The sequence below is a fragment of the Canis lupus genome, chromosome 15 (genome assembly GCF_003254725.2).
Source record: "Canis lupus dingo isolate Sandy chromosome 15, ASM325472v2, whole genome shotgun sequence".
Classification (NCBI taxonomy): domain Eukaryota; kingdom Metazoa; phylum Chordata; class Mammalia; order Carnivora; family Canidae; genus Canis; species Canis lupus.
Window position 1 is genome coordinate 2314343 of NC_064257.1, and position 27489 is coordinate 2341831.

A 27489-nucleotide genomic window follows, 5' to 3' on the forward strand; every position below is an offset into this window, starting at 1 on the left:
GAATCCTCCAGAACAAAGCAAAGAATGATGAAGAGATTACACATACGAAAGAAAAGAGACATCAAAGATTGAATGAGAAACCCCAGCATATATTAGTTTCAGAAAAAGATACAGCAAAGAGTGACTAAGATCTTTCCAGAAATAGGAACATGAGTTTCTAGATTGAAAAGGCCCAGACTGCCGAGTAAGAGAAACTTGAAAGCAAAACAAAACTACATCTAGACACTTTTTGGCCAAAGTGTTGAATATCAAGAATAAAAAGAAAATCTAAAAGCCACCAGAGAGAAAAGATAGCTTGTCTACAAAGGTCCAATAATTGAATCGACAGTAAGCACCTCATCAGCAACAACAGATGCCAAAAGACAATGGGATAGAATCTTCAGAGTGCTGAGGGCAAATAGTCGTGAACCTAGAATCCACACGTCGCCAAACCATCATTTAAATAAAGGGCAACCTAAAGACATTTTGACACATACGAGATCTTAGAAAGCTTCTGTCTCAGAACTTCACTCAAAAGGGACAGGCACGGGGGCTTGGGGGAGCTTTGGGGAGCTGGAGAGGTGATGGGGCTCCAGGCTGCAGAGGTGGGGTGGGGGGGCAGGCTACTGGGGACTGCTTCTCAGCACCAGCCCGGTAGAGGAACCCAGCTCAGCCTGGCCCAGCTGGGTGCTCGCCTCCTGGGCGCCAGCTTTGCTGTCCTCCCATCCCCTCTTCCTGGGCCCTGAGGATGGCCAGCACCCAAGCCATGGAGTAACACTGCCAGCCTGGCTCGGGGACCTGGGGGAGGCCACACCCAAAGTGCTCCTGTGACCAGGAACTTGCTCTCTGCTCTAGTGTCCCCTCCTCCTGGGAGGCCTGACGCCACCTTACCGAGGCCTGTGGATGGCTGGGGCAGTGGGACGGGAGCTAGGTCCCTTCCTGGGGAGGGGCGTGCAGGGGCTCTTACTCTCTCTAGGAAAGAATCATGGGCCCAGGGGAAGAGACCAGTAGGGCTGAGCTGGCTGGAGAGGAAGCTTCTTGAAGCTCCTGGCTCCATTCAACCAGCTGGTGCCCTTGGGTACTTTCTTAACCTCTTTGAGCCTCAGTTTCTCACTTAGGAAATGAGAATACCTACCTTATGAGGAGGTGAAGATGAAATGAGATCATCCATCAGGTATCAAGCTTAAATATGTTTTCCTACACGGAAATTTATGTTATTATTATTTTTAAAAGATTTTATTTATTTATTCATTAAAGACACAGAGAGAGAAGCAGAGACACAGGCAGAGGGAGAAGCAGGCTCCACGCAGGGAGCCCGATGTGGGACTCGATCCCAGGACACCAGGATCACGACCCAGGCCGAAGGCAGATGCTCGACCACTGAGCCACCCAGGTGTCCTCCCCCCCGCCTTTTTTTTGTTAAGTTTTATTTATTTTAGAGAGAGCATGAGCCGGGTGGGAGTGGGAGGTGCAGAGGTAGAAGGAGAGAGAATCTCAAGCAGACTCCATGCTAAGCCCAGAACCTGACGCGGGGCTCGATCTCATGACCCCGAGATCACGGCTTGAACTGAAACCAAGGGCTGGGTGTTTAACCAACTGTGCCACCCAGGCGCCTCTCCTACACAGAAATTTCTTAAAAGAATAATCTCCATCTGATACCCCTGCCTAGCATATTACTAGTGCCCAATTAAAAAAAAAAATTGTTAGGAAAAAAACAATAGCGAGAGCAAACAAGTAGCGGTGGGAATGTGCACAGGTGTGGAGGCCCTGTCCTGAGGGAAGGGTTTATGTTCACTCACTCTTCATCAGTCACTGCTCTCCCCAGGTGCCAGGCCCTGTGTTGGGCTCTGGACGTGCAGATGGGACTCTGACCTGGAGGAGGACCATCTGTGAGGAAGATCGCTAAATCCAGAAAATTCTAACAGAGTGATAGGGGGTTTCTTCAGAGCCTAACTGGTCCTGGGTTTCTTGTCTCTCTCTCACTCCCATCTACCCTTGCCCCTAGCTCCCAACCCAACATAAGCTCCACCAGAGCACAAACCTCACCTGGCTAATTTTCAACTGTTTTTTCGACATCCAAAACAATTTCTGACACGCGGGAAGTGCCAAATAAATACTTGCTGAATGACTGTGGAGAGGAGAGTGGAAAGACACAAACCTGGGGCCTTGATAGAATTTGGGCTGCCGTGAAGTCCTTATAAAATCTGAGAACCAGGGTGCCTGGCCGGCTCAGTTAGCAAAGCACGTGACTCTTGATCTCAGGGTCATAAGTCCGTGTCCCATGTTGGGTGTAAAGATTACTTAGAAAATAAAATCAGGGATGCCCGGGTGGCTCAGTGATTGAGCATCTGCCTTTGGCCCAGGGTGTGATCCCAGAGTCCTGGGGTCAAGTCTCACATCGGGCTCCCTGCATGGAGCCTGCTTCTCCATCTCTGCCTCTCTCTCCGGGTCTCTTATGAATAAATAAAATCTTAAAAAAAAAAAAAAAAAGAAAGAAAGAAAAGAAAAAATAAAATCTGCCAACCTACCCTGATGTGATACTTGGATACTGCTTCCAGCCCTCAGCCACCCCAGGGATGCCCCTGCCTTCGAAAATCAAAGGTCTTACCAGGGAGGGTGTTAAGGGCCTAGGACCCACTGAGAAAGGGACAGTCCTACTTCCTGGAGTTTCTAGAATTGTCTCAAGTTGGGATAAAGGTTGGACCACACACTTCCTTGAGGCTCAGGGAAGTGCTGCATGCTGCCCCCTTGTGGCCTCTGCAGAACTGAGTAGCAAGGAGGCAGGCCCGGTGGTCTGTTCATGATCCCAGGGGACTCCAGTCCCAGGCACCAGCCTCCAAGAGTTATCCCAACCACCAGCTGTCTACACACCAGATCCAACTGCTCTATCTATTGCACATAAACTCAAGACTGGGCCCATGGTGTGGGGGAGGTAGTAAAAGGAGACAGTTCACATTTAGTAATGCCTTGTGTTCACACCCACCCGGACCACCACCGCCATGACGGCCACCACCCTTTGGCCAGAAAGCCACTATGTATGCACAGGGGGTCAGAAGACCAATATTTTGGCCTCAACTCCACCTCAATCCATGGAGTGACCTTGGGCAAGTCACTGCACTTTGCTGGGCCTCCCATGTCTCCATCTGTAACACGGGGATCATGATCCCTCTTCTTGTCTCCCCTGCAGGGTCACCTGAAGATCACCGCGGGGAGGACGGGGGACGGATGCTGCAAGTGCTAGGAAAAATGTTGAAAGCATGCTCCGGATGTAAGGGGATCGTGCTGGGGATTAGATAGGGGCTCTCTTGGGCTGCACTAAAGTGTTTGTTTACACCCAGATGGGCCCTGCTGGCGGGGAAATTTAAAGGGAACGTGCTCACTAGGAAAGCTGCTTCCCAATCCAATCACAACTGATCGAAACATGTCCAAAGGAAGAATGGATGTCTATGGGAAATGCCCCACTGCCTGGTGTGAAAATCCAACTACTTGGGTTTTCGGGAATGAGTTGACGAGCAGCAAGGTGGGGCAATGCAGTGGCCTCAATGTGTGGGGTCAGCCAGGAAATGAAAGAGATGAGCTGCTGCCTTTCCTCTGAGGCCAGGGTCCCCAAACTTGCATCTCTCCCCTTGGGGCTGTGCTTTCAGGACGATTTGCATGTCCGAGAATTGGTACAGGACAGTGGGAAAGGCCAGATGATCCCCTTCAGAGAAAAGTCCAGAGCTAGAATGAAGACAATTGGATACAGGGTGGGGTGGGGGGGTGGCACTAAATTTGGGAGTCAGAAGCCTGTGGAGCAGACCCACTGATCTCTTGTGATATTACCACCCGTTTCACCTCCCAAGATGTCACTGGAGGGGCGCCATGTATCCAAAACCTCAAAACTAAGAAACTTTTTGCTTTTGCAAGAGAATTTTTTTTTTCTTCCCTTTGGTATGAATCTCTTACCCAGTTCTCTTCTCTCTTTTTTGCTTTGGCAGCCAGGAAGCCCAGGGTCAAATCTGAAACTAAGTAGGTCTTTATGGCTAGAATATTTGTGTTCTTGCTTTTTATGATCCTGATTTCCTACTCAATTATATTCTTCTTAATTCTAATTTGTCATATTTTGTTTCATTATGTAAGTTTCCAATGCAAACCATCTTAATTTTTCTTGTGGAATGAAGTAACGTACACCTAGGCAAATGACTGAGGAGTAGATGATGGATGTCCAAGTACTTACCATGGCTCACAATGGGGGACATTTGGTGTGAGAATTACCAGGGTATCAGGGTCAGATTTGCAATCGCCTAATATCAAAGCCCCTTCCCTATCCTCATCTCACCCCGTAAGATAGTCCAAAGAGAAGGGAGTTGCCCAAGGTTTTATGGCATATTACCTACCATCCGAGAAGACATTAATACCTACTTTTCCTGGCACTCAGTTCCCTGCTCTTCCCATGACGACAGGCCTGAGTTGTAAGGATGGCATGGTGAAGGTCAGGAAGGTGGCTCACTGCCGGCTTCTCTAGCCAATGAAAGCCAATGAAGAAGTGGAATGCTCTACTCTTCTGGCTTTAGTTCTGAGGAAGCGAACCCTTCTGACGTGCTGGCTGACAAGGGGCTTGGGCTGCCCTCCCTGGCAGATACCACTTCCTCTGGTAATGGGCATGGCTGTAGAAGGCAGCTCAGAATGCCAGCCTGTGTCAAGGTGGAAGTGGAGGGATGTGTCTGAAGGACAGAGAACGTTTCTTCCATGAGAGATGATCTCTTGACCCGCAAGCCAGCAGGACACAGCTAAATCCGGCCCACCAGTGGTAGTCTGGGTAAGGCAGCAGGCAAGTAGTAGCAGCAAAAAATTCTGACCTAGTTCATCTTCAAAATTAGCTGAAGACTTCCACTCGAATCAGACATGTAGCATAAGTTCCCTTAGCTTGGGAGGTCCTCTCCTCAGAAAGGTCCCCCTCCTTCATAGACACTCAACCTGAGGCCAAACAAACCTTTGCAATTTTCAAGCCTTCCCAAAGTGGCCCCATGAATGCCCCCAGACACAGAAACCAACTCTAAATTATCTAAAATGAGATTTATTGCATTTCATGCAGTTTGAAGTCCATGCAGCAGAGGAGACTAGCACAATTTTTAATGCATTTTAAAAATTAAAAAATGGGGGTGGGGGCAGGCAAATGCACAAAGTTCTAGTCTCCTTGGGTCCCTGGGAGAGAAGGGTTTGGAAATGAAACCATCCACTTTCCATGGTGAATGAGTTCATCTTCCAAACGCAAGGAATGTTTCCATGGCCTCTGGGTGCAAACACACAGAGCTCTGGGACAAGCGCAGGGTCATGGGTGAGGACCACTAGTGAAGAGGAAGCTACGTAATCACCTAACTCAATCTGAGGGCAGAACAAGATGGCAAATCCTGGGGGCAGCAGCTATTCCGAGTCAGGAGAAAACATACCCCCCCATGAGGAGATTTGCTCCGGAAGTGGCGGTAAGAATCAAAAAAGAAAAAAAAGAGAAAAAAAAAAAAAGAAAAAGAAAAAAAGAAAAGAAAAAAAAAGGGAAAACAAAAGAAATAGTTCTTCAACCACACTCTTCAAGAAAATGCCATAAATATGTTATTTAATATTTTCATTTCATAGCATTGGACACACAGCTTAACATACTGAAATATTGATTCCTTGGAGAAAAAAATGGAAAAAAAGGAAATAAAAAATATTGCATCTTTCTGTTGGAGAATCTCGGCCCCCAGGCGTGGGGCGTAGTGCACCAGTGTCCTAGCCTGCAGGGGGCGCCGAGGTCGCCAGTCCTCTGGGGAGGGAGGCTGTGCCCACCGCCTGGGGCTCTATGGCAAAATCTGTGTTGGGTGTCCTTGGTCTTGGCAGCTCAGGCGCTCAGTCGCCGGTCACCTGGGGGGCCTGGCCGTCGGAGGGCTGGTTGGCTGACTGGATGAACATGGGCTGGGCGAGGTCCTGGCCGGCAGGCATGGTAACTTGCTGGATCTGGTAGAGCTGCTGCAAGGGGTGGAGAGGAGAGGGAGGTCACCCCTGGGAGAGGTGCATGCAGCTCCCTCCGGCCTCCCCTGGTTGGGGCCCAGATCCCTCAACCACCCCTGCTGTAAGGCGTCAGAGGGAGGAGGGGATGTGGGGCTCTGCGGGGCCAGGAGCAGCGGACACAGGGCGCTCCGGCCCCCCTGGGCTCCAGCCCCCCTGCGGCTCCAGCCTGTGGCTTGCACTTCTCTGAGCTCTGCCCCTCCCGTGAGCTCAGAGCCTCAGAGCCTCGAGCTTGCTGCACGCTGTTCCTCTGACCAACACAAGCAATCCGAACCACTGTAGCAGCAGCAGCAGCAGCGTGGAAGCCAGCACTTCCCCAACTCAGTCTCGGTTGTCCTCACTAGCGGGGGAGGAGGATTACCCTCTCACCTCCTCCTTTCCTCAGAATATCTGGCTCGGGCTGAGGCCACGCTGAACCTGCGCTTCCTCCTTGGGGCCTGCTGAGGAGGGCGCCTGGTTTTAAATACTAAGCCAGGACCCGTGAAGCACTGAGAAGTGAAGCACTGAGAAGTAGCCCACGTAGCCACTCCGGAAGGATAGAGCCAGAGGGGCACTTGACTTCTCAGGTGTCCCCCCAAAAAACCCACAGGCAAAGACCCATCACACGAGCCCGGGCATGTGCGCCGGCCGAGGCCAGAGGTGGGTCCTGGCTCCTGTCCCTTCTGGGCAGCAGAGGGCACTGGCTTGGGTGTGTCATCCTGTCACGTACTCGGAGTTCTCTGGGACCATCAGTGTGAGGGAAAGGAAAGATTCCTTCCTCACAGGAGCTTAGAATTACTGAATTCCGGGCACCAAGAGAGTTCCAGAGATCCCATGTTTTCTGCATGTCAACGAATCCGTGCTATTGAAAAGCAGCATAGCCTAGAAAAAAACCAGCCCTAGAGATGGAAACAGAAGACCTGCATTCTAGTCCTGGTGCTGCAATGAAGAGCTGAGTGAGCACACACAAGACACTTCTGATCTCTAGGACTCCATTTACTCATCTATAAAGTGGGGACTGGTGCTATATAATGTCTGAGATGACATTCAGCTCCCACAAGTCTAAACCTAAAGGACTGGCACTCCAAATTAAAGACTGTACTTGCTTTAACAAGTTTTGTTCACTTGTTACCAGGAACTGGAACAGTTGCCCTAACCATCCAAATCCAGAGATCTCACCTGCTGCCCCTGACTACCCCTCAAGCCCCGACCCCGGCCAAGACTGGGTGTCCTACCTGTCCATCCGTGAACTGGCTGAACTGCTGCTGTCCTTGCTGCACTTCTGTCTGCGTGATCTGCGGGAATCAAGATGACAGAGGAGGCAGGTCAGCTGCAGGGTCTGGTTCACCGCTCCAGCAGCCCACAACCAGAAGGTTGTGAAGACCACATGAGACAATGCACATAAAATGCCCAGAATGAGGCCTGGCACAGAACAGGTGCTTGGGGAGTAGCAGGAGAGCAAGGGTCCTCCCCAATCCCCTGCTACTGATGGCTACTCAGAGTTGACACCACACAGGACCACAGAGGTCCCCCCCAAGTGTGTAATATATACAACTTCCACAACCAGCTCTCTTAATGTCCACCTGCTCCCCGCCTGCCCCTCACTGCACGCTCCTAGGTGCCAACACGGCAGGGCCTAACATTTATGGCTTAGGCAAAAACCCTAGCCAGTGACTGCAGACTGCAAAACACTGGGCAGAGTGGGGAGTGGTCCCTTTCATTCTTGGAAGGTGGGCTCCAAACCAAACCGTATCACCTAGATTATCTGACTGGAATATGAAACACCCTGGCGAGGAGGTGGCCTTGGCTCTGGAAGCCCTTGTGGCACACCTATGAAGTTTTTTCCGAGACAGGCCACGTGCAGCCCTCTCCGCCAAGCAGGGGGTGGGGTGGGGGGTGGAGGCGGGTGGAACGAGGCAAACATTTACCACATGGGTTTACAATCTTACATGAGGATTTTAAGTACATTTGAAAAGAAATGTGCTGACATGTAGAAATGCATCATTTGGTGTCAGGTGCTTGACATAGCCTGGCACAAGCATACTTGTGTGCATTCCTGTATCTACGGAACATCTGACTAGTACGTCCTCTATGTACCATCTCCTGGAACCATCACAGCCAAGCTGTAAGGTAAGGACTGTCCACTTGAGTGTCCTCACAACAGCTGAAAACACCCCAACAGGCTTTCCCACGAGGCTGTCAGGAGCAAGAGTGGAGCAGGTGTGAAAGGGCTTCATGAGGGTTTCTTATTGTTGTTCTTGTTTGGGGTCTTTCTTCTCCTATAGGTTGTAAGCGGCTAGAGAGCAGCAGCTCTAAGTTTTGTCTTTTTAGCCCCCCAGTGCAAAGAAAGTATTTAAGAAATGTCTGCAAAATAAATGAATGACCCTGAGACAAATGTATTCTTCATAAATGAGGTCAACTGTGCCTTGTGAGCCCCCAGGATTGCCCTTTCACATGAGCTGAAAGTTTCATTTACCTTTACATTCCATTTACATATTATTCATTCAACAAACACAGACCAAATAGCTACTATGTGCCAGGCTGTCACGATTATGATCTGTTGTAATGCAGAATCCAACTGCGCTCAGGTGCCCACCCCCCGCCTTGCTTCTCCCCTCTCCTATCTGAAAATCTGACTCTCCCCACTTTCTGACTTTAGTTTCTGGTCCCCAAACTAACCTCTGAGGAACCAAAAACTCTTCCTTCTTATTTCCTCCACCCTCATGCCATGAAGTTTTTGGATTCCAGGTTAGAATCTCGCAAGGATTTTTTTTTTTTTTTAAGAGGGGTACCTGACGGTGTGACCAGTCTGGAGATGTAACTTCATGCCAGTTAGCCCCAAGGAAGTTACAGAAAAGCCCACGCCCTTATGTGAGCCAAGGAATGGGTCTGGAATGGGCCCTTTAACGATCCCAGAAACTACATGGAACTCTGAAGCCTTTTTGGCTCATTCCTCATGTTTTCCCAAATGAGATCTTTGGAGACCTGCTCTACAAACTCAGCTCTGTCACCACTGTCAATAGATACATCACCAGAAATGCAACTGGGCCAGACTTGTCCAGCTCTTAAACGATCGCTGCTTTTTTTGGGTCTGAGGCAGAAGAATCCATTAACAATGCCTCCCCTTGACCAGCATTCCCCATCCCCTACAAATGATACCCGTGCCCCATCAAGCCCCAAGCCTAGGGAGGCTGCCCCCTCAGCACCCATGGCTAACAGTCTTCTGTATCATAGGGCGTGAGAGGAGATGAAGGGGGCAGTCTCTAGCTAGGCGTGCCTAAGTAAAATCCACGTAAGCTTTCCAAAGTGCACAGAGGGTGCCAGAACACAATAGCTATTTGGTTTTAAAGATAAAACTCAGCCTGACGATGAGGCACACTGTCAGAACGTCTCCTCTGGTCAGACACGCACACACATACATCAGGCTCTCTTTAAGTGTCCTTGAGATTTCCCATCCTTCGCATTTCTTTGTCCCTTGAGAGTAAGACCGTAAGTAAGAGACACACTTTGAATCCAATCCTCCAATAAACTCCATCTGTCCTTTGGGATGAACAGATGTGCAGGGTGCAGCTCTTGCTGAAGGGTGAGGTGGCAAGAGGGCCATCGCTCCAGTCAGTCCCCTAGCCATGCCCTACATCTCTGGGGCACGTACCTGTTGAGCATTGGTGGCAAGTGTCTGGATCTGTCCCTGCACGACTTGGGTGCCTGATACAGGCTGGGCTAAGCGAATGTACTGTAGCTGGCCGGCATTCAGCTGAACCTAGAGCGGGGCAGACAAGCAGGCACGGAAGACTGAGTATGACCCCAACAGGCAAACTTCCCATGACCAGAGGTGGTGACTGCCACTCCCCTTCTGAGACCTCCAAAGTAGCATACTCTGCAAAGTTTTTCTTCAACAGCAGTCAACATGAGCAAAACCATAACATCCCTACCCGGCAAGTCATAATACACAAAAGAGAGTATGTTCCCTAAGTGGACTTTGGAGAAAATTCCCAGAGGATCTGGTCACATATGTGAGGAACAGCATGGCCACACCTTCAACATTCACTGGCTCTCAGCCGTTTGTTCAGTTTATCTTAGGATTTTATCCCATACTGTCAGACATGATCGGAATGCTTTGTACCGTAAGTGTGGGCCATTCTCCACTCTATCTCCAAACTCCGCCACGCCAATTCCTGGGATGGCTGATCTAATACTGAGAACTCCAGCATCTGTCAGGAGCCCAAAGCAGATGGCCAGCACTCTGCGCCCTAGCCCTAGTCCTGCCCGACCCATGCTGCACATCTTGGAAGAAAAAGCTAGCCTGCTTCACTATCTCGGTCCCCAAGAGCCAGAACCAACAGGGGTCTGTGGGACTTTTAGGATCCTTGGTGTTCAGCACTTTCTTCTGGCCAAACTCCTCCCAAGGGGAAGCTGAATCAATAAATATTTCACAGAAAACCCCATCATGGGAAACCAAAGCTACAAAAATGCCCTTAGAGTCCCTCATGCTTAAGATTAAGTCTCAGATAATACAATAATACCACATGCTGCATTTAATTGTTCACTAAAAGCCTTAACTCAGACTCTTAACGCTCCAGTGTACCATGAAAGTCTCAGTGCCTCGGGCAGGAATGGAGAGACCAAGGCGGCTGGCTGCAAGAGAGGAACCGTGGCTCAGCAGAGGAGAGTCAGCAGAGCACTGCCAACATTCACACTCGGGATTTGGGTGATGAAAAGTGGTGCCAGGAGGACAGACTGGTCTCTATCCGGGGGCTCAGAAACCACTCTCCCTGGCTGCCCAGCCTGCCATTGTTGCAGCAGTGAACTTCGTGAGGCAAACGGGCAAGTCATGTCTCTTTGTCCTGGAGCAAAGGGAATTTAAGACCGAATTCCCTTGCAGGGAATTTTACTTCCATGAGGAAAATGCTGATACACGAAGCTGCACTCCTGCCTGCAGTGTTAAATCACACTGCTTCTCTACAACTTCAGCTTCAAAGAGGATTTGAACCACCAAGAAAAGACAAATACTTGGTAGTAAGTGTAGTTCTTAGAAGTTCTTGGTAGACCAAATTTCAGAATTGTCCACTTACAGCAAATTGGAGGAATAGAAAACCTAAACTCGTTAATCTGGTTCACATGAGACAGGGCAAGATATTATGACCTGCAATTCTTTCTGAGAGACTATGCCAAGAAGAGCTGCTGGAAGTTGTGATGCCAGGCACAGATTGGCCCCGCCTGAAGTCCCATAATGTGGCTGCTGGGCAACAACACTAAGCTGCTTTTGGGGATGAAGGCAGCTGGCTAGAAGCTGGGGAAGATCGTCTGCTGGGACCAATCATGGCTGGTCCCAGAGTCACCAGAACTCCAGCCAAGGAACACAGGATGAAAGACTAAAGCCTATTCCCAAGAACAGGGAAGGTGTAGTGACAACCACAGGGATTTTACATTTCCTAGCTGGGAAGAGCTCTTTGCAGAAACTCAGATGCGACTGAAAAGTTGTGAGCCAGACAGTTCCAAGCAGTTCCTAGAAGCAGAAGCTCTTTTAGGCTTAGGTTTACACATCTGGTGATGCTCTGCCACAATGATCGGTCTGGGGACCCTGGCAGCGTTTTGATGTTAATTACAGGACAAATACACCTGCCCTTTGGACTTTCAAAAAAGAAGCAAAGCTTCCTTCCTGAATGTCCTCTCTATTGGAGCGAGCACTCTGAGGAATTTAGAAGTGCAGACTTCTGCAGAAGTTATCTGAGAATAGTGAATTCTGCAGCAAATCTGTGCTAACGCTCTGTGTCCTGGAAGGTTAAAAAGACTGTGGAGTTAAAGTTACTGCAAAGAGGGAACTCTTCTTCTCTGGCTTAAGTTCTGGCGCCTTCACATGTAAAACTGAGAACCATTCAAGAGAGGTCTTTGGTTGGTGGCTGAGACAGTGAGGGAAGGCACCTGGAACTAAGAGGGGTATGTATGTGAGAAAGAGACAGAAAGAGAGAGAGAGAGAGAGAGAGAGAGAGAGGAAAAAAGTGGGAGTGAGAGGGTGCAAGCTCTAGCAGAGGGAGAGTGCACCAAAAAGTAGAGAAAAGGAGGAAGGGCAGGAGGGGAGACGGAAAGATAGAGACACACACACTCCACTTTCCCTAAGTTTTCTCTTGGTCTATTACCCTGTTAACTTAATAAGAACAGTTTCAAAAATGGAGCTTTTTCAAAGAGGAAGTAGTTAACCAAGTCCAAGCGAGTTTCTCTATCTGCCTACGTGTCATTTACAAGAGGAAGGGCAAGGGGCAGGAAAGAGAAGTACTGCTCCGTGTCACTCACTTTCCACACCTTTGGGTGGCAAAATGACCAATGTATAGATGGCAAGTGTTAAGATGGGGCATTTTTTACAAAAGAGCAAGTATAAGTAAAAAAGCCAACAAATCCAAGAAATGAAATCCCTCAAGGCACACAGGAAGCAGCAGTCCACAGTGAAGGGATGGATAAGTTAAATGAAAGCCAAAAATACACTTTGCTGCAGGCTCCACTGGGAACTGACTCATGAATATGCAACAAGTGTATTTATGGCCTTCTCTGTACACCTCCCTCTTATTCTCTGCTAATCAAAAGACAGGGAGGGCTGCCTCACAGGGCCTTTGGGTCTTGGCATGAACAGTGGTTACGAGCATTCTTTGCATAGGTGGAGTGCAGGGAAATCGAGAGGAGCTGCCCCACGGTGGTAAACCTGAGCAGGATTAAAAGAGAGCAGTGAGCATACAGTGAAGCAAGCTGTGGTCTGCACTTACACAGATATAAGTTTAGAGAAATGTACGTACATATATACACATGGGTATATGCAATATTCTGTGTGTGCGTTTAAGATCTATAAGCACTCTCGTTACAACAGGAGCACAGTGCCTTGCAGATGCAAGGCAGAGCAGGCTTACCGGGATCTGCTGGATCTCTCCTGTGTTCGTGATGATCTGCTGCATCACCTGCATAGTCTGTCCGGTGCTGCTCTGGGCCTGCTGGGCTTGACCCTGTGGCTGAGCCTGAACAATCTGGACCTGCTGACCTTCTCCAACCTGCATGGTCACGGGCGTGGTCTAGAAAGAAGAGTAATGAGAAAGCTGATTCAACCCCAGCTCAGAGCCATTAGGCTTACCAAGGGGTTAACGATGAGCAGTTAACCGGCAGCAAACCTCTTCCATGGATGCCTAAACTCATCTTAATACAAATTAACAACACTCAGAGTCTTTTGGGCCTACAGCACTGCTGAAGTTTATTCTCCAAAATAAAAGATGAGAAAGCCATACAGATTTGTAGTCTCACAGTACAGAATAACTGCCCAGGCCCCAAACATCTCTATGGTTCAAATGCTGCAGCTTTTCAAGCCTCTTCAGTCACCAAAAGGCACATATGTTACAAAATAATCCAAAGTAACCATTACAGTTCACTTGAGAAATGGCCAAAGTCAAGTCAGGAGCAGGTGAATTTGGAGAACAAATTAAATGGAGTGGGGTTGGTATGAATTTACTGAGTTCAGGATCTTGGGACTCCTTTCTAGGGATACCAGACACTGGAAGGAAAATAAACTACATGCTGGCTTTGAGCAAGCAGCAGAACGACTCCAGCCCACACTGGCCAGCTGGCTGCTGTGGATCAAGCTCAGCTTTCCACCAGAGAGGCAACCACCACTAAGACCTGGACATTAACTAAGGCTACCCAAGGAACAGAATTTAACAAACAAGAACTTTAACTCTCTAGAAACAGGAACCTTAGATTTAAGAAATTTCTGTCCAATGTACATGACTTGGCAGATTCTGAGTCTCTCAAAAATGTTCATGGACTAGTAGTCCTATGAAACTTACGCCTCTGAGAGATGGCAGACTTAACTGTCAAAAGGGTTGGTCAGTCACTTGTTCAAATTTCAAAGCTTTAGGGATGCCTGGGGGGCTCAGTGGTTGAACATCTTGCCTTTGGCTCAGGGCATGATCCTGGGGTCCTGGGATCGAGTCCTGCATCGGGCTCCCTGCATGGAGCCTGCTTCTCCCTCTGCCTGTGTCTCTGCCTCTCATGAATAAACAAATAAAATCTTAAAAAAATTTTTTTTTTCAAAATTTCAGCCCCAAATGTGCCCTTTACAGACTACCTAGAGCAGGGAGCCCAGCACATGCTGTTCATCTGGTGGGGGTAGGGGGTGGTCATGGTGCCAGAAGGAAGGTGGAATCTTTTAAAAACTACACCTACACTCCCAATGCCCGGATTCAGCCGTGACCCTCCCCACTCTGAATCCAGAGTCACTTCAGTAAGAAGATGCTGCGAGCCTTCTATCGAAGTGGCTATCTTACGTTTCTGACTACACAGGTCTCCTATGCATCTGAAGTTACAGGGGAAGGGGACGTGCTCTAGGAACCCCAGATGAGATTCAAAGGACTACTAGGTAAGGAGAAATTACTATGACCTGGAGGTAGAAGGAAAGAGGACAGAGGGATCTGTGTAAAAATACATGTAGTGGGCTAGGACAACAGGAAACACCTCCCGTTCTCACACCCGTATTCTCAACTCAGCCTATTCCCCAACCTCCAGGAATAGAAGTTTCCAATTTTATGATAGAACACACAGGATTCACTTTACCAAAATATGCTTTCCTTCCAACTTTAATATGTATTCTCTCTGCAAAGGTTATCTGAACTCAACTTGAAACAGGCATTACTACAGGTCCAAGGAGGGGGACACAGCACAAGGCCACCCTGAACCAGAAGGACAGAGAAACAGCAGCTGGGAGACACTGGGAGAGACCAACTCCACCATCCCTGCAAGCTTCCTCACCAGCTCCAAGCTGAGCAAGTCTGGGGTGGCAAAGAGGAGAGATGAAATTCTTGCTGACTAAAAAAAAAAAATGCATACTGCCAACTCATCACTGTACTTTATCAACTCAATTTTCCCAAGAGGATTTCCAAGGTATTTCTAAATCCTTTCAGGAAAATGAAGGCTTGTGTTAGCATGGCAGCTGTCAAATCATGTATGGGGTGCCCTGCTGTCAGGGCACAACAGCCATGAGCCTCTTCGGATGTTCAGCCAATCAGACCCTGTGCTTGATGGACTCCCTTAAAGTTTGCTCTTGTAAAGGGATAAAGCCTTTGCCAGGTAAAGCTCTCAGCACCGCAGGGGCACAAGCATTAGCCAAAGAAGGTCCCTTAGGCATCAGGGTATAGTGAACGCCTTGAAGCAGGGACTGGGCTACAATCATCTTTGCCTAGCACAGTGTCTGGCAAAGAGAAAGCACCCTAGAACTTTCGTTATATGGATAAAAAAAAGTGAGGCAGGAAATAAATCCTGAGGTCTTAATTAATATTTAAATCTACCTCAGCCCCAATTTAAAAAAAAAAAAAAGATTTTATTTATTTATTCATGAGAGACACAGAAAGAGAGGCAGAGACACAGGCAGAGGGAGGAGAAGCAGGCTCCATGCAAGAGCCCGACGCGGGACTCGATCCCAGGAATCCAGGATCACGTCCTGAGCCAAAGGCAGACGCCCAACCACTGAGCCACCCAGGCATCCCCCAATTTTCTTCTTGTAAGCAAACCTAGCTCCTTACCAGCAGACACAAGGCTACCTGGGATGTGTCCTCCACCTCTCTTTGCAGACCTGTCTAGATGTTCCCTCAAGCTGACTGCACCCTCCTACCACTCCCTATGCAGGTTCCCAGCTCCAAGCGTTTGCTTGTGCTGTAATCTCTTCTGGAAAGCCCTCCTTCGCCTCTTTACATGATTCATTACCATTGTTCCCTCTAAGATTCATATTATTCCCTTCAGGGAACCTTCTCTGACACCTGCTTCTACCACTTCCCTCACATTTTGTTAGGCATCCCTTTAACAAGATCCCATAACACCCTTTATATGGCCCTAAGAATTTCTTAACACTTCCCATGTGGTGGTATTATACTCTTTAAGTATTTGTACCCTATTAGATTGTGGAGATTCTTAAAATAGGGACTGTTTTATTCATGCTTGTATCCCCAGCACACAGGATAGGCCTCAATGTTTGGTGAATAAATTAATCTTGACAGGGAATTTGGATTCAGAGCTCAGAGAACAGAGTTCTCTACAGCCTCTCTGATCTCCAACAAACATGGATGTTACTGCTTTCACAATAAGACCGTTACAGAGAAAGAATATTCTGATTGCTACTGTAAAAAGAGGTCACTTGACACAACTGTGGTGCAACAGAGAAATGACAGGGACAAGGGGAGGAGAGATATGCAAGCTGGTGATGATTCCTACTCTCCTCCTTAAAGGTCTAACAGTCCAATTCCGGTGTAGACAGCAGACACGGAGTTCACTTACAATACCTCCTACAGGGATGTCACTACTCTTCATGGGGGCACTTTCTCCCTTCTAAAATTTTTTAGCTCATAGTGATCCCAGAGAGCGTCTCATTCACTGCACTCTCCTCATGTGACCCCAGAGGAAACCAGGGCCCAGAGAGGTTAGGGTGACATATCACCTGGGCAGCTGAACCTGGGGAGAAGCCTAAGTTTTCAGACTTCAACTCTGGTGTCCTATGATGACTGGTCTGCCTCTCCGCTCAAGCCAGGCCTTCCCCACCCCAAACCTAAATGGCACAGTCTTGCTGGCAGGCACCCCCATACAGCTCACGGACCTGGCCCTGCTGAGGCTGCGCGATGATGATCTGCCCGGGTTGGATGGTGGTTGTGGAGCTGCTGGTCTGCTGGCCCTGCTGCTGTCCCTGGACTTGGACGGCGGCGGGCTGCTGAGCCAGCGTGAAGTAGTACTGGACGGGCTCGGCAGGAGTCACAGACTGGCGCACCTCCTCCTGTGGGGTAGAAGGAGAGGCAGGTAAGAGGAAAAGAACTGACTCAGCAGCTGCCACAGTGAATTTCCATTCTTCCCCCACACAGACTCTGTGCAGTTGCCTGCTGAATGCTGAGCTCTCCACATTTGAAGCCAAGGGAAAGTGGAATTCGAAGAGACCAGTTGTGCTAAATCAAACTAAAAATAACAGATTCCATAGGCTTCACAAAACATACAGCCAATTTTCTGAAGTACAGAGTAATCACCCATTGCGTGATGAGTTGCAAATGGGCAAATAATTACCGTAACTAAAAACCACGCACCAGCAGTGCTTGTCAGTAAACGCTGTTGAGGCCTGTGATCTGCAGACGGTGCTAATTGCGAGCAATGGGAAGATGCTACCCAAACATCAAGCTCTCAGGCCAGCCCCGTATCTCCCAAATAGACAGCACTCTCCTTATGTGGTGCCCACCAGCTCTGGAAGGACAGAGCAGGGGAGAGGGAAATAGGGCTTTTCCTGGGCTAGAACTTTAGAATTCAATGTCAGGATTGAGAGCACTGGTAGGCAAGTGCCCCGCTTTTCACAGTACACCAAGAGCTCGGTGGTCACCGAGGGCCATGTCTAGCCAGCATCATGTCTGGTTCTGGTTGTACTTAGCCACAGAAGCGCAACCCAGGGGGCCTGAGGGACACTCTCCGCTGGGGGGCTGCCTTGGCTGACTAGGGAGGTCGCACTCTGTCCGATCTGCTGGGTGAAGAGACCGCTCCTTCTTCAGCTGACGTTTTCCATGGCAGAAGGAGTAAACAACCCTCTCCCAGCCACCTTGAGCTCACAGCTGAGAGTGTAGGATGTTTACACACACTACGGCATGGTTAGAGCCTGAGGGTCCGGGGTTGATAGGCCCCTGACCACTGACACAGAGATCGGCGTCTGCTCCGGAGAACCCTGCGACACACGGTGCCCCTGCCTGGGACAACAAAAACAACAGAAACATACATCCACTTGGGCTGGCTGAGCAGAAAATTAACTTAATTTACTCACTTCCTTGTTCTGGGCTAAGTTTGTCAGATTCAAGAAAAGAGGAAAAGACACTTCTCCAAGGTAAAGAGATGCCGTGGACTGCCTCAAAGCTCCCCAAGTGACAGTGACCCAGTCGGTACTGACTGCATACCCTCAACTAGGTTAGGCACCCCAATCTATGTTGCACAGTCCCTTCCTCACTACACTTTGTTGTACCTACTTATCAAATTCACTGTCTTCCCTGTTCCAGTGGAAGTGCTATGAGGGCTCACTTTCTCTTGCTCTCCGATATCTCAACCATTTATTCCCTTGTAGGTGGCACTCAGTAAGAGGTTGCTGAATGACAAATTTATAGAGCCAGGCAGAGAACTGCAGGTAGGAAAGTGGTTTATTTTTTTATTTTTTATTTTTTTTAAATTTTTTTTTTTAATTTATTTATGATAGTCACAGAGAGAGAGAGAGGCAGAGACATAGGCAGAGGGAGAAGCAGGTTCCATGCACTGGGAGCCCGACGTGGGATTCGATCCCGGGTCTCCAGGATCGCGCCCTGGGCCAAAGGCCCGTGCCAAACCGCTGCGCCACCCAGGGATCCCATTTTTTATTTTTTAAAAGTAAACTCTATACCCAACATGCAGCTTGAACTCACCAACCTCAAGTTTATGAGTTGCATGCTCTTCCAACTGAGCCAGCCAGGTGCCCCAGAAAGTACTTTTTTTAAAACTTAAGTTGGTATTATGACATAGTCTCTTGAACCTAACACCTGTTACCAATAGAAAAGAGTATATAAACTTTCTTTTGCTACCTCTAGGATTCTGTGGCCATGGTGTGGGGAGAAGCAGATGTCTGCTGTAGAAGAGAGCCTGCCTGGTGACTCTGGGCCCTGGACACTAGAAGTAGGATTGCTGCTGTCTAGCCTTTCAGGAACTGGGGTCTTGGCATGGAAAGGTTCTCTAATGGCCACCCACCCAGCCTCAGAAGACACTTTTACCATTCTGGGTTTCTAAGCTAGTCCTCAAATATGAACAAATTTTCTAGGTTAATGCATTCTGTGCTTCAGACCCAAACAGTTTGAACCCTGAACATAACCATGCTAAGGCAGAAGAAAAAGGATGGCCCCTTTATTTTCATCTAGGATTCAGTTTCCAGAACAACGTAACTGTGACAACAGCACCTCCATTTCAACTCAACTTTTCACCATTATAAATGAAGGTCAGCCTGTCAACTAGCTTTTGACTATGGCAGGGATAAATACTAATACCCTCCCTTAACCAAGAAACAGGGACCAACTGCTCTTTTCAAAGCTCTTGAAATAGGTTCAATGTATTTATTTTCCACTGAGAGTGCCCCTCCTATTTTATAAAAAACATCAATCACTATAGCCTAGACTTAACTTACAAAAGTTCTTGGGTAAACAAGAGGGTAGAGGACTGAGACTTCCCCAGAACCAACTTGAAGGCAGTCAGGGAGGAGGAAGAAACTGGCATTTCCCAGCCTTGACCTGTGACAATTCTGTCTCCAGTTATCTCTCATTACAACTAACCTGCAAGTGAATACAGCCTTTTTGCCAGACAAAAAGAAAAAAGAAAAAAAAAAAATCCTTAAAGCACCTCTTCCTGAAGCCAAAATACTCCTTGCCAAAAACTGTGACAGCAGGTAAAGAGCTTCTCCTATACTGCCTACCATACCCTCTTAAGTTATTTATGAACTAGGCAGTGCCTAGGACACCTGGGAGTACCTAGCAGAGGTGCCTGGATTGGTGCTGGGAGGACCAGGCATGGCTGCTCTCGAATCACTGGAATGGAAGGAGGCACATCTAAAGTTCTGCATTATGAAGACTCACCCGGCCAATGGAGAACAAGCTAGCAAGGGAATGATTATGCTTGGTTTAAAGAAATGGGTGAAGAGAAAATGACATTTCAATGGTCAGGAACTTTCAACTCATAGCTTTAGTGGGGGTAGAAGTCAGCCTCAACTATCCTCTGCTTCTGAATACTCTTTCCTTGCTTCCCCGAAGAACAAGAGAAATTTCCAAGCATCTCTGAGAAGTCAAGGATCTTAGATCTACAACTCAATATTCCTGGCTAGTTTCTTTCCCCAGCAATGGGAAATCACCCCTTGTGCTAGAACAATCTCTGAATGACTGAATCAATCCAGAATGGGGCACTTGCTCAGCTTTCACAGTGGCCTCCCCGACCAGAGGACGTGCTCTTGGAATCTTTTCAGAAGTGGAGACCGACGAACATCAGAGAACGAGCAGCATCCCATCCTCGGGCCACTGCTACAGGGTTGCACAGCCAGCCCCAGAATGAAAAAAGTACATTCGCTTCAGTAGCCAGAAATGAACTGCTGTCTCCTTCAGAAAGGGTGAGTTTTGGAGAGTAGGCGCTTTTAAAGGACTTAAGGAGGTGCCAGCCAATTTGGAGCTGGGGAAAACTTCATGTCTACAGAGGATTAAAAGTGCTATCTTAGAATTTCAGGCCAGCTTTCAGCAATCTCAACCTTTCAAAGGCCAGGCAGCAGCTGTCCCCAATAGGACGCCAATCAATGGCTTGAACACCTACAAAGACCTGAATCCAGGCAGCAAGGAGCTGTTTCAGCTAGACACACTTTAAAAGGAGATGGATCACAACATTATGAGTCAGGCTAGGATGGAACTAGGAGCGGCCTGACACCCTGAGACAGCCAGGGACTGAGGACTTGAGGAAGGGACAGGACATGACCCCTCCTTCTAGCCGGCTGGTTCAGCAGACAGCCCACAGAGATTGAGCAGGAGTCAGCACAAGGCCTGATTTTGTCACAGAGCTCACCACCCTGTTTTTAAAGGGTGCTTCTGAAACAAATTCCAACAAGGAGAGCAGGGATGCAGTAGCATTTATTTTGGGGGAAGAGAAGCGGTCTGAGTTCTTGCTATAGTGATGTCTCATAGAGGAGAGAAACGCCCCAAGAAGAGGAGCTGAGCCCGTGGGCAAAAACCTGCAATGGTCTAAAAGGCGGTGCGCAGCTGGGGACGACCGTGACCGTGGCAGCCTGCCGCTGTAAACATCCGACTGAAAGCCCCTCTGAGCACCTTACAGCTTCCAGTCAAGGATGTTTACAGTAGCAAAGACTGCCCAGAAAGGACGGAGCCGCAGTGAGGCGCCCTGCTCTAGTGATGGGGCACAGAGGGCTGGCTGATCTAAAGGGCCCCCGGTAGGGCCAGGATTACAGAGGTCCTTTAAGACGCCCACTTCTACACTTCTTAACTGGTTACCAGTGTGAGACAGCAGAGGAGAATGGTGGTCACGAAGGACTCCTGTTCTAAGGCTAATATATTATGAAATAATTCATTAAAAACACTTAAAATTTTATGAGTAAGGTAAAGTAAGCAGAACAAAGCACAGCTTTGCTCCTACTAGACACTGCCACTACTCCCCAAGTGTCTCTACCACACCTACTGAGTCAGGCAATCCGCTTGCCGCAAACAATGAACTATACAGGACAGAGATCTATTACAATTACAATTAAGAGCTTGATGCACCTAAGGTGCTGAAAAAAAGTCAGTGTGACCTTTGGAGAGGGGCAGGCAAAAGAGAGGCAAAGACAGATAATCACGTTCTTTCCCGTGATTGCTTAGAAAACCGTTTAAGTGACGGTTCTCAAATCTGGCTGCACATTAAACAAATCTGAAAAGCTTTAAAAAGTAGTGTGGCCCAGGCTTCCCCCTCACAGATTCTGATTTAGCTGGTGTGGGGTGAAGCCCAGACACTAGTATTTTTTAAACCCTAACAGGTGATCTAATGTATAGCCCGAGTACTACACAGAGAATCGCAATCCAGAGTAAGAGAAAACCCAAGTCCATTCACTCCAAACACCACTGTGCACATAGAGCTATTGCTTTAAATCTTGAAAATCTAAAATCTGTACCTTACTGGGAATGTGCTCCCATCCCAGATTAAGAACTCTGAGAGACTCCCTAGGGTACCTTGAAATGAACTTCACTTTACTTTTTTTAACTTGTCTTTAATTCTCATTTTGTCTACTTTCTGAAATACCACCTCAGAGGCACTGAGTTAAAAGTATCCATAAATGAGTAACAGAGGGAGATGTTAAGGATGGATCTGGTCTAGAGAAAGAAAAGCAAAAGGAACAGGAAATGACTTGAGCTGAGAGAGGAGCGTATCTGACACCAGTGTGCAAGGTGCTCTTCGGTCAGAAGCAGCAGCAAGGCCTTCCCAGCTCACCTGACGCTTTGGAGGTTTCAGTTCATCTCTTGGAACAATATCGATGAGAAAGTCAAACTGATCAAATTTTGTAATGGCCATGGCGATATCATTCCTCTGTAACAAAGAAAAGCAGGGTGAAAAATTAGCCTAGGGAGAAACTAGTTCACCTGGCTTTATAACCTCCACATTACAAGTAAGATAAGATGATGACTTCTAAGTCAAAATCAATAACCATGGCCAAGGCTATAGCTGAAATAAGCACAGTCAAACTAGCAAACTTCACATCAGACCTGATGGACAGACACTAACAAAGATATACCTGTAGCTCATGCTCTAAAAAGCCTCCAATTATGACTACTACCACCTCTGCTGGATCCTACCCCAAGTCTTCCCCACAGTTGTTAAATTATCATCCTCCAACTAAATTTGTACAAATCTAGCAATCTCAACTGGCAGGTTTCTGGTTGTTCTGTGGTTAGCAAGGTCATGCTATTATTCAATCTTACAACCTTTTGGGATCTCTACTGAATCCTAATTAAATTACTTTTTAAAATATTTTCTAGTCACTGATCTATAGAAAGTTCCCACAAGGCTACGACTTTTATTTGGAATTTAAAGTCACAATGTTACATGCATGGTTTAAATCCTGTTTAATGTGATATGAATACCAGAAGTCTGAAGTTACTAGAATTGACTGATGATACTGAAACCAAGCCTTGTTCCAATGGAATTCTAAGAGTGATACACTTGTCTTTAAATAATAAAACCAAATTCAAAAAAATTAAAAACTTATATAAAACACATTAAGTATCCTTATTTGTGTACTTCATTGTATGAAAATTTTAAAGAAAAAAAAATCGGCCAGGAAAAAGTAATGAACTCTAGTGAATGATATGCACGTTAAAGTCTTTAGGGAAAAGTAAACTTTGAAATGCATTTAAAAATAGATGGGGGCACCTGGGTGGCTCAGTCAGTTAAGCATCCAACTCTTGATCTCAGCTCCAGTCTAGATCTCGGGGTCGTGAGTTCAGGCTGCATTGGAGCCCAGCATGGAGCCACTTAAAAAAAAGAAATAGATGACTGGATGGACAGAGGGACAGACAGATACAGGGATGAAGCTAGTAAACTGTTAACGGTAGGATCTAGGTGGTGAGTATAAAGGTGCTCGCTATTAACTTTGCTTATGTTTGAATTTTTTCATAATAAAATGTTGAGGGAGAAAGTCAACATAATAACAGAAATCCCTAGTAATCTCTATGTATCACATCTTAAGAGAGGTGACTAGACAAAATAAAGGGGGATGGAAATTTTCTGTATTTTCCTTCTCTTGTCTCTGTGATGGCCCCAAGCCACTGAAATGCAAAACTCCAATCCACCCTTGCCAAGCACCAGCTTGATAATAAACCCTCCAACCGAAGCAGGGTGCATCTTAAGGCTGCCAGGTCTCATTTAAGATCAGTACGATATAGTATCACATTCCTGATGATGTCACCTACTCAAAGCTATCTAAACAGCTCATCTATGGATGGAATTGCGGGAGTGGCAGTGGTAGGGAACAAAATAATAAGCACTTCCAAACATACACCAGTGTTCTACAGAATTTTGGAAACACAAATATACTTAAGTTGGTCTTTTTTAACTTTATTTTGCCTTTGTTAATGCTAGTAATATTTTACTGAATACTCCTATAAAACACAGAAATCTTAAGGACACAGCTTGATGAATTTTAATAAATATCTGCAGCCAGGTAGCCATCACTCAGATAAAAGTATAAAAAGTGTCCTTCTATCCCTTTCCAACCAACTGCCCTCCCCCCAAATCTGAGGGAAACCTACTTTATTTCTATCACCATAAATGGTGATAGTATATGGTATTATTATGTGCCACATAATTTTTTTCCTCTGGTTTCTTTGGCTTAACATAATTTTTCAGATTCACCCATGTTGTATGGATCAATAGTTTTTTGTTGTTGTTGCTGTTGAATAGTAATCCATTTTATGAACATATCCCTTTTGTTTATATATCCCCATCTTGATGTTTACTTGAGTTGTTTCTAGTCTTTGGCTATTTTAAGTAAGGCTGTTATAAATATTCTTACACAAGAAAGTCCACCCTTTGGGGTGTATACCTAGGAGTAGGATGGCTGGGTCATACAGTAGGGACATATTTAAGGTTATTAGAAAGTGCCAAATATTCCCCAAAGTGACTGCACCACTTTGCATTCTGCCCAGCAGTCCTATAGGAGTTTCAGTCACTCCACTTCCTCATCATCAGTTGGTACTCAGTCCCATTCCAGTGAGTGTAAACCAGTATCTTGTTGTTTTCATTTCTATTTCCCAGGGGACAATGATATTGCACACTTACTCATATGCTTATTGGTCATCTGGATATCTTTTTTCTTTTTTTTTTTTTTTTTTAAGATTTTATTTGAGACAGAGAGAGAAAGAGTGCATGTGCATGTGCATGAGTAGGAGGCAGGGGCAGGAGGAGAGGGAGCAGCAGACTCCCTGCTGAGCTGGGAGCCTAAGATCATGACCTGAGCCAAAGGCAGATGCTTAACCGACTGAGCCACCTAGGAGCCCCAGGATATTTTTTTGAAGGCCCTGTCCAAGTTTGTTCACTTTACTTTTTAGTCTGAATTGATCTTGAAGGTAGCTTTAACTGGATCTCTCTAGAGTTACAGGCTTCCTTCAAAGCAGCACAAAGTAAGTTCTCAATGTCTAACTGACTAGAATGTAGGTTCCCCGAGGGTGGGGGTTTTGGTCTCTTATGTGTGTTAATCCCCAGAGCCTAGAACAGCACTTGGCACATTGTGGATGTTCAATAAATATTTGTAGAACAAATATGCATGCATCTTCAATTTGGAGGGAAAGGGAAACAAAGGAGAAAACCATTTACTTTCTTGGCTTTGCTGTTGAAAGACTGCCAGTGTCTTTTATCTGTCACACCCTTCCTCTTATGTCTGGGAAACCTTTCCTCCAAGAACTAGGGCCTGGCTGTTAAGAGAAAGCCCTCTAGAGCCAGTGTCTTCACATAATATGAATGCTGATTTTTCTGGATTAAAATAAAGAGAAAATGAAAAAGAAGGAAAGGATTTCCAGGAAGGCAGACAAGGAATAAAAAGGCAAATGAGGTAGGTGAGATGGATTCTTCCTGGGACTATCCTTTCCTAGAGTCTCTCAAGGCTTCCAACCAGAAGTTGTTTACATCTGGAAATAGATCAGTCTCACTTTAGCCTGTTTATAAGTGAGGGCTCACCAAATGAAGAGATCAGTCACTGAGCTGTGAAAACCACAAGAACTGGCAATGAAGATTCTTGGTGGGGAAATACTGTCATGTCTATAGGGTAGACCTGCCCCATAACAGGAGAGGTAGATGCCAGTTCCACACATCAGCTTGACAGAAATCTAAGAAGGAACAATCTTTGGCCGAAAACCATGCAAGAGAAGCAAGTGAAGGCAAAAGCAGCTCCTTGCCCAGTTTCCTCATGTACATCTACGATATTACCTGTAGAGTCCGGCGCTTGTTATCCTCTGTGTGGATCCAGGCTCGAAGAGTCAACTCTGTGATAAAAATCTGGGCTGCCTTGGCAAAGAGCACAGGGGCTTCTGCACTGATCATCTGCAACAGACGTAGGCCCTCCCTGTCAATCACCAGCATGTCATTCAAAACAGTTCATTTGTCCCTTGCCCCATTGTCCTGCCATGGACAATGGGGCAAGGGTTGGCAAATGAGAAGGTGACAGCCTCAAGAGAACCCAAAGTAAAATAAATCCACAAGTAGGGACAAAGCAGGTAGCAGGGAGAAGAAGGGAAGAAGGAAGAATAATACTTGCTTTTCTAGCACCTACTATGCACTTTCTTATTTTCATAATAGACTTTCAAAGAAACTAGGGGGTTTAGGAAGCGTGAAGTGACTTGCCCATGGCCATTGACCCAGTTAGTGGCAGGGTTTAGGTTCTTTTTTTTTTTAGGGTTTAGGTTCTAATCCAAGGAGAGGCAATGTGGGGAACAATAAGTTTGAGAGCCTATGGATGGATTTAGGTAAAATTTCAGGCTTCCCATCATTCTGGGCTTCATTTTCCACATACTGAAAAAGAAGACAATCTTTCCATGTTGCTGTGGGAATCAAATGAGGTCATATATGTAAAAGCACCCAGCACAGGGCCCGGTATTTAGTAAGTGCTCAAGTAATGTAATCTGCCTTGCCATGTCTGACTTCGAAGTTTAAGCTCTTGGTCAAACAAGGCTCTGAACTCTTGGTAAAGTGGTCTGTGCAGGACAGAGCCATGGGAAGAGGTGTGGAGTTAAGGAAGCAGGAGATAAGAACAGCGATTTTGGTTCTTCTACTACAAAGTGACTCCAGGTGAGTCACTTTTAACCTCTTTGTGTCTATTTCCACATCTTGACAATGGCACTAATAATTCTTATCTTATCAGATCTCACAGGGTTACCATGAGAAGGAAGTGAGAGCTAATAAAAAGGGAAATTGCTGTGAACTGTTAGCTTTCTATACAAACACAAGGGACTATTAGTTTTGAGTGATAAAGAGAGAGCACAGCACTGCTCTCTCTCCGAAAACTGAATTGGGAGGTGGGCTTCTAAGAATACAGAAATAGCTGCCTGCAGGGAAACCTCCTCACAGGTAGAAGTCATATAAAACAACTCACGGACAAAAAAATTAGAACAGGAGCAATAATATCATTATCGAATACTTCTTAGAGCTTACATCAACAAATAAGAGACTACAATAAGATGCTGAGAAGATGGCACTGTCCTGCGGATTTGATGATTTGTGTTTACCCAGGACAGTAAAAAGGATGGGTGATTCAAAAAGCAAACCCTCAGCATGCTATCAACATCTGGAAAACAAGCTATCCCTAATTTCCAGAGAAGCACCATATAATAATTAAAACTGTTCAATTTCAGCTCACTTTAGACAGAACCAAATAAAAAAAAAAAAGCAAGAGACAATAACAATATTTTCATTTTGTTTAATTAAACTTTGAGTGCTACAGAAATGAGTGACAACCTATCCACCATTATAGCTTCAATATGAATAATAAAAACGAATATGAATTCACCTTCACATCTTCATCCAGTTTCATAATCTTCTTAATACGCGCCAGTGGGAGTTCCTGTACTCGGAAATCCTTCTGAAATGAATAACAAGAGGCACATAAATGGTAGGGACAATCAGCAGGGCATGACAGGCATCATGAAACACTGTGATTGGCCTAGTCCCTCCTTTCAGAAAATACGGCAGGAGAGGAGGTACATATTAAATGAAGAGAATTCAAGTCCCGAAGCAAAATTCTTCTTACCTCATGCAGAGTTTCAAATAATTAAAGGGTTTCAAGATAAACTTACGATGCCATCTAACAGCGCCCTCATGAAAAGCAGGCCTAAACAATATCAGATTCTTTGCCGGCATAAAATAGAGATGCATTTTGAGCATCTCCTCTGTACTGCCCCCCAAAGTTTATCAGTCTGCAATACGTAGGTTAAAATGAGATTT

At 46.5% G+C, this 27489-nt stretch overlaps 1 protein-coding gene across 4 annotated transcripts in view; it reads right to left on the reverse strand.

Moving 5' to 3' along the window:
* Nucleotides 1-5019: 5019 nt before the first annotated feature.
* NFYC (nuclear transcription factor Y subunit gamma) overlaps nt 5020-27489 on the reverse strand; it is a 67379-nt gene continuing 44909 nt past the window's right edge. For 3 of the 4 annotated variants that reach the window (XM_025419751.3, XM_035699006.2, XM_025419752.3), the window contains exons 3-10: nt 27056-27127; nt 25480-25593; nt 21991-22086; nt 16598-16771; nt 12879-13037; nt 9635-9742; nt 7218-7277; nt 5020-5964 (exon numbers count right to left, since the gene is read on the reverse strand). In XM_025419751.3, coding sequence (XP_025275536.1) covers nt 5845-5964; nt 7218-7277; nt 9635-9742; nt 12879-13037; nt 16598-16771; nt 21991-22086; nt 25480-25593; nt 27056-27127 — 903 coding nt within the window. In that variant the 3' untranslated portion in view covers nt 5020-5844. The remainder of the gene's footprint in view (nt 5965-7217; nt 7278-9634; nt 9743-12878; nt 13038-16597; nt 16772-21990; nt 22087-25479; nt 25594-27055; nt 27128-27489) is intronic. The other variant, XM_025419750.3, reaches the window with a different exon arrangement.